A 7,359-nucleotide genomic window follows, 5' to 3' on the forward strand; every position below is an offset into this window, starting at 1 on the left:
GTGTCAACATGTCGAGGTTAAAGCCTATGAGAAGTGGCCTTTGGCTACATGTCATGCAGGCAAAAGAGAGGCATTGGCAAGGAAGGGAGTGAGGCTATGGAGGAGTGCTGGGTAGTGGACAGTTGGAGGGTGATTGGGAAAGCGGGGATGGGGTGATGTGTTTAAGGGGGTATGTGGTCAACAATCCCCTCACCCATTTGACGAGTGCTAGAAATGGCCTCCTCATCAGGCCACATGGCTTATTTGCCATGGGCGTTCATTTGAGGCTAGAGCTACAAAGCCAAAATGGGTTGAATTAGGCATTTTGGCCCTAAAATTTTATTGCATGACAATATATATGTGAAACAATATTGGTGCAAGATTGATCCAAATCATAGAGATAATCACACAAGCATGGGTTGACTTTGTGACACCTAGAAGGCCCCTGTTTTTTAAACCTCAAAGTATGTTCCCATGTGAGCTCCATGTTCTAAAGTCATGTTTCATGGAGAACAAGCTTTGGATGCTCACTTATGCCTTTGAGTTTTAATTCCTTGCTCACATGCAACCTACAGGGACTAAACTAGCCCATGCATTTGGGCCTTGAGCTCCTACTCTCTAGTAGGGGCTATGTTATCTTTGACATGAGCCATTTTGGCCATGATTTTCTTGAGACGGGGCCAAAAAGTATGGGACATTATAATTGTAATGGCCCTTAGAATGGGGACTCCATGAATGTGCTCTTAGAATGTTAGAAAGAACTCTTTCCACAAGCAACCTGAGCTCCATTTGATTGGGTTTCAACAGAAGGAAAATGGGCAGGGACATCACCGAGATCATTGCCCATATTACCAGCACTAGTTATTATGATAATGGGTGGTGTTGAATTCAAGCATATTTTGCCAAAAATGTGTCCCACATTACGTGAAGAGTGGGAATGTTGGTCTCATTGATGAAGGGGCAATATTATTTTTAATTGACCAAACAAGAACCCTAGAAGGTTTAGAGGAAACCCCCATACCTACCCTTGCAATGATGCACAACCTCCTGTGTAGGGTGATATCAAAAAGCTTGAATCTTTTGGTTCTTGTCTACATACCTCACTTGAAACCCCCTACTTGTGACATGAAAATTGTGCCCCGCTACTGATGATAAGCAGACTCTATGTAAAGACTGTGCCAACAAATCTCTAGTGAGTTGAGGGCTACATTGACAATGTTGAAGGAGGTCTATTACCCCAATGCTGCAGGGGGAGAGGCCGCTAATAACTTGCTATGGGGGTGGCCCCATTAGCGTAAGGGGTCAATAAAAAGGCAACTACCTTTCAAATGTCAATAGCCCCCCTTTTCTCTCCATGGAAAGACCCAACAAATAGAGAGAAGAATGATGATGTGTTACGCTCTTATAAAAGGTGTGAAAAATGGCATGTCAATCTCTTATAAAAACTTGAGTTAGTCACCATGTGGCACTCTATTGGCCCACCCATGCCTTTGATATTGGGAATCTAAGTTTTCCACCAAGCTAATTTTTTTCTCTCTTTCTTGAAAAGAAAATATTCTCCTTTTATGGTTATCCATGTGACGCCTTTACATTTTCCTTTCATTCCCGCTCTATCACGATGTTGTCTTTGTCAATGTTCGATGCATTTGCCATATTGCAAAGCTATTTCAAAAGGCCGTCCTAATCTACATTCTATCAAGAGAGAGAAAGAGAGAGAGAGGGGGGGGAGAGAGAGAGAGAGAGAGAGAGAGTTGAAATTTATGAGGAAGAACAACATCAATTATGTAGTTATAGATATATATAGATTTAGGTATAGGTATAGGCCTCTTAGAGCGTATTCATGTGGCAATCAAGTTTTTATCTTGGCTTCTACTCAAGAGAATCTCCTCTAATCTCATAATAGACTAGGCACTTGAGAATGCTCCTTAAGGCAACCTCCTACTAGTCACAAAGTAAACACAACCTAGGCTCTTTCAAAAGCAATGGCTTTATGGATAACAGTTATTCTTGCCAAGTCTTTGCATCCTCGACAGTATGGATTCCTACACGTACAAAATATCTATGACCCTATATTGAATCTACTACTAGCCATTGACAATTCATGCTCTTGAATTTTAATTTCGAAAAAGCATATGATAGGGTGAGCTGGACTTTTATTCTAAAGTGATGCATCGACTTGGAGTTGGAGTTGGCTTCTATAATATGACTAAACCCTTTTCTCAAATGCCACTACCATGATTTTAATTATCATTATAATAGTTTTCCTTTGCTTCGTTCTGTGCACCAGGGATGCCTCCTGGCTCCCTTGCTTTTTGCACTTGTCACAAACCACAATCAAGGCCTCATTAAACTAGTACCCAAGCCTGTCAACAACTTTTCGTAGTAGCTGCGGTGGCTGCTTACTATGCTCAATGGTGACTACAAAATTCTAGCAAAAGCAATGGCTTTACAGGCAAAATTTATTCTTGCCAAGTCTTTACATACTCAACAATACAAACTCCTACATATACGAAATATCCATGATGCTATATTGAATCTACTCCTCACCATTGACTACTCAGTTTTGTAGCATCAGAAATTCATGCTCCTAAATCTTGATTTCAAAAAAGCCTATAATAGGATGAGCTGCGCCTTTATTCTAAAAGTGATGCATTGACTTGGATTCGGAATTGGATTCTCCAATATGACTAAAACCCTCTTCTCAAATGCCTGCAAATCCAAATCTCTTGAAGTACTCCTGCACGAAGAAGACTCTAGGCATGATATTGGGCATCATCTAGCTAGCCTTTATCACCTAGTAGGGCTTGCTTCCATTATATGAAAACACAAATATGAGCTTTTTGCAACCATCATTGAATAAATCTCCAAAGTGGCCGAATCATAGGACAACCCCATAGTAGGTGAAAGTAACCTGACAAAAAGGAAAGAGGGGCAAGATATTTTTACATTTGACAATTGGGGGCTTAGTTGGCATTTAGCATTGGCATGTCACCACACAAGAGAAAGTTTAGCTGGGCAGATGGCATGTGAGACCAGATTCTACGTAAGCAAACTTCCGACACCATAAGTGAATCCATGGGAGCCCATTTTCTTCGCAATGACTAGCTTAATACAAAATTGAGCGTTGAGAGGGGGGAGAGAAGTCATGGTCATGAGAGGTCTTTCCTTGCTATATTGGCCCATCCTCTCAAGGTAATAGGCCAACTTGATACAGTACCAGTTGCCCAGTCTGGTCACATCCTTCAAAATGTGGCAGCAATAAATAACTGTTCACGAGTAGTAGGATTATAGAAATTGGTGAGTTTTTCTAGGGATAGAATGTGTGTCGACGAGTACCCACAAGTTCTACTAGGTGATATAAATGAGGTGTTTTGCCATTCTTGGGCTTACCTGTACAACTTTACCTTTTTCTACCCAAAAAAAAAACATTGGCCTTAACATAAGACGTTGCTTTCTTGTTACATTTTCATCTCCAAAACACTCCTCACTTAAAAAATATTAACAATTAATTGTGATACTTCGATTATGTTGCAAAACCATAAGGCATTGACAACTCTTGGACATGGGCTAAAATCAACTGCACACCAGGCATGCCGAAGACGAGCAAACATAACCCTTGAAAAGTTCAAAGAAGCCCCAGTTCGTGGGGAGAAAGGCTTCACATCTTTACGCATAGAACACACTGTACAAAGTTGTAAAGAGCATGACCCCTTGCTCATTCAATAAAACTATGGCATTGCATGGTAATCTTAATGTGGAGAAGTAAAAGAACATGTAGAACATATATATGCCACTGCAACATTACAAATGTTCACAGGAGGGAGGCTTATTCTCCTTGTTGCACAAGTAGTTTTCAACAGCAAAAAAATGCAAAGCCTGTAATGAGTGTAGGGGATCTACAAGAATCTCCAGCAAATCTCCATACGTACTTGTGTGTGCAATAGCAACGGTGCATGCTTGCACGGGTACACATATCCAGATGCTTGCCAGGATGTGTGCATGTGTACATGAATGTATATGTGTGTGCACATGCATATGGATGTGTGGACACACTTGGATGTACGCACGCATTTGGGTGAGTGTGTCGCGGTTGTGTGTCATATGGATTCTGATAACCATTAGTGGAATAAGGCTTAAGCCATGGTACATGCCCAAATATCCTATTGAAGCCTAACTTGGCTGAAGGCTGGAAAAGCATCAAATAAAGCATGATTACCTTCTTAGAAAATGTAAAAATTTTAGGTTTGCTTGAATGGTTATGCACTAACCTGCACCTATCAAAGCAAAATGGTTATGCACTAACCTACACCTATCAAGCCTTACCAAACGCCAAACAAAGTTTAACTATGGACTTACCTTTAATAAGCCAACATAAGTTGAAAAGGACATGTAACAGCAATTGCACATTCAAAATTATCCTTAGTCAGTAAGCATTGGCATACATGCCATCTTCTTAAAATTTTGTTGGTGCCTGATGGGAAACCTAAAGATGCAAATGTCAAGCTTATTAAGAAGTGAGTAAGCATTAGAATATATTCCATCTTCTTTTGTTGGTTCCTAATGGGAAAGGTCAACCTAAAGATGCAAATGTTAAGCTTCCTAAGAAGGGATAAGCATTGTAATGGTACTTTTTGTTGGTGCATAGCCGGAGAGGTCAAAGCTTTTTTTTCGCCTACCCCAAGGGGGAAGGGACCACTGTGTGTTCACTGAAAGACAAAATTCAAAATTTTCTTTTTTTTAAGCTTAAATTTTGTGATTGGTCCAACTCCCCACTTCTATTCCTTGCCCTTGAAATCCTCCCTCTCTCTCTCTCTCTCTCTCTCTCTCTCTCTCTCTTTCCTTTACCCTCTAGAGTCTTCCTACACACCATCTCCAATGTATTCTTTTTGGCTTTTTTGATCTTGGGCAAGCCTTATGAATGATTAGATATCATTCACCTTTCTTTTTTAATAACTCACCCACCCAACTTACACACACGATTGTGGTTATTGAGGGACTCCGCCCTACCTCTACTCCCCTTGGAAATCAAAGGAGGACCACTGCCCAGGTAGGCTGGCAGCCCTACCACTCAGCTACCGAGGCTTCCTCATTAAAAAACATAACAAGCTCTTTTTTGTTAGCACAACATGCCGGCTTGTATTATATAAGGCAAATATACAAAAAATGGCACTGAAAATGGCCTATTTTGACACCTTTACACTCTCTTCTTCTGGCGATTCCGAATTTTCTTTGCCCCCGCTGTTTTCTTCCCTGATGGCTCGTCTCAAGCCCAAAACAATGAAGAGATTCGTCAAGGTCAGCATCGACTCTGCCCCTCCATGAAGCCAATCCACATTTGCAAGTGACGTTCCATATTTTAACTTTGCTGCATACACACAGGCACGTCGTAACTGATTTACTCTCAAATGTCTAAAATCCAACAGAAATGCACTCAAATGAATGTGCGGATAGTCAAAATGAAACTGGATGGGCATTTGCAAATGTCGTTCCGCTGCATACACAGAAGCATGTCGGACCTGATGTACTCTCAAATGTACAGAAATGCACTCAAATGAAAGCGCAACTAGTTAAATTCATACTGGACTATGCGAGCCAGGATCGATACGATAAGGACCAACAAGAGGGGTCGGAAAGACGACTAGAGAGAAACATTCAGGAAATAATCAACGTTACGTAGATTGGAAGGTTGTTGCCCACCGTAAATTCCTGCAGGAACTTCCGGAGATAACGAGTTGCAATTGCCATCCCAAAAGTACACCACAGTAGAAGTTAGTGAGCGGAAGGTATAGAAACACGGTGATATAGCGAATTCAGTAAATGGGCTTGACAAAAAGGTAGGTTTTAAGAGGGGCAGAGGAACTCACTAGTGGCAGCAACGAACACGAGCAAGAAATAAAACCCAAACAGGGTCAATTTGGGAGCCGATTTCGATTTAGTGATATGGTAGAGGAATCCGAGGTAAGGAAAGAGGGAAGCAGCGAAGAGCTGGGGGGCGATGCTCTGGGAATCGATGTTGGGGGACCAAGGGTTGACAGGGAGGAGGGAAAGAAAGGAAGCAGCAGAGCGAAGGGGGGTAGGGAACTTGCGTGGGGGAGAGGGGAATTGAGAGGGAAGAGGGAAGGCCAAAGGAAGGGAGCGTGTGAAAGGAGAGGTGGTGATGGGTGAGAACAATGGGAAGCCCCTGCTGCATTTGCAGTTGCCCGAGATGGGCAGGAGACGGCCTAACGAAGGATTCATGGTGGAAACCAAACACCTCACAAACTCCTTATCCTAAAAAACCTTTGTGTGTTTTTCAGTTGTGTTTCCATCGTTAGGCACACTTGGGTTAACCTTTACCCTAACAACTTTGTGTGTGTTTGAGTTGTGTTGCCACCATCCATTGTGTTTCCATCACCTACCTTGACCTGTAGGGACGCTTGGGTTATGCTAAGGGATAGATGTCATGCCGCTTGTCACCACCCACAGTTGTTGCGTAACGGTTTGCATGGACGCATAAAGATGTGTGTTGATGTCTTGCGTTTGGGATGCTTTTCTAGGAGACACCTCCTTGCTTCTTGCCGCACTATCTTCTTAATCTCCACCGTCATTTCACCTCTCCAGTATCACTGTTACATTTGGTGGAGATGCCGGCTAGCTGGGTCTGTCATGGATAACATGCAACAAGACGAGAACCTTGTGCAATTGGAAGGACAAACATGTTTTCAAATAACCCCAGAACTCCTGGGGCGACGCTTCTATACGAATGGGTACAATCCAATTTGCATGTCACGGCCCTAGCATTGAGATTTGGTCCTTATTCGTCAGTGATCGATCCAAAGGTCTGCTGTCCCAAGGCATTTTCAGGTACTCCTAATGAAGACATATACATGTGGCTTGATCACTTCGATAATTTGGCTGGGTACCACAAATGGTCGGACCAACAGAAGGTTGAGAAAATGAAGTCAGCTTTTCAGAGTTTGGCAATCGCTTGGTACCATCAATTGGATGCAAAGATGACGAATCCTTGGCCTCACCTTCGGTTGGCTTTCTCTTCAACATTCAAAAATACAGATACCATAAAAGATGCTCTTACACACCTGTAAGAATTGAAGCACCTACCGAATGAAACTGTGCCCCAATTTGGTGTCAAATTAACACACACTCTGATGCATGTCGACAACAACATGCTAAAAGATCTCAAATTATTTTTCCTATGGCCTCGTTTGAGATCATATATCTCTCAACAGACTCAAGATTAGGGTCCTAAGAGCCACAACGAAGCTTTTTGATAGCTCAACAAATCAAATTCAATTCGTCCAAATATGTGCCAAAGGCCCCTACACTGCCGCCAATCCTACCAATTCCAACCTCAGGCCCAATGCCTATGGACATTGATAATGT

At 42.2% G+C, this 7,359-nt stretch overlaps 1 protein-coding gene across 1 annotated transcript; it reads right to left on the reverse strand.

The window, feature by feature from the left end:
* Window positions 1–5,104: 5,104 nt before the first annotated feature.
* On the reverse strand, window positions 5,105–6,252 carry LOC147903565 (1-acyl-sn-glycerol-3-phosphate acyltransferase). The gene is made up of 3 exons (XM_087372799.1): window positions 5,844–6,252; window positions 5,677–5,694; window positions 5,105–5,344 (listed from the first exon to the last, which is right to left on the reverse strand). The coding sequence occupies exons 1-3, from the start codon at window positions 6,214–6,216 to the stop codon at window positions 5,160–5,162; spliced, it is 576 nt and encodes a 191-aa protein (XP_087228925.1). The 5' UTR covers window positions 6,217–6,252; the 3' UTR covers window positions 5,105–5,159.
* Between the last annotated feature and the right edge of the window lie 1,107 nt (window positions 6,253–7,359).

Source organism: Dipteris shenzhenensis, chromosome 3, assembly GCF_047967505.1.
Source record: "Dipteris shenzhenensis isolate YYH24624 ecotype China chromosome 3, Dip_SZ_1.0, whole genome shotgun sequence".
NCBI lineage: Eukaryota > Viridiplantae > Streptophyta > Polypodiopsida > Gleicheniales > Dipteridaceae > Dipteris > Dipteris shenzhenensis.

Coding starts and splice junctions, on each gene's coding strand:
- LOC147903565 (XM_087372799.1), bottom strand. CDS start 6,216: ATGAATCCTTCGTTAGGCCGTCTCCTGCCCATCTCGGGCAACTGCAAA.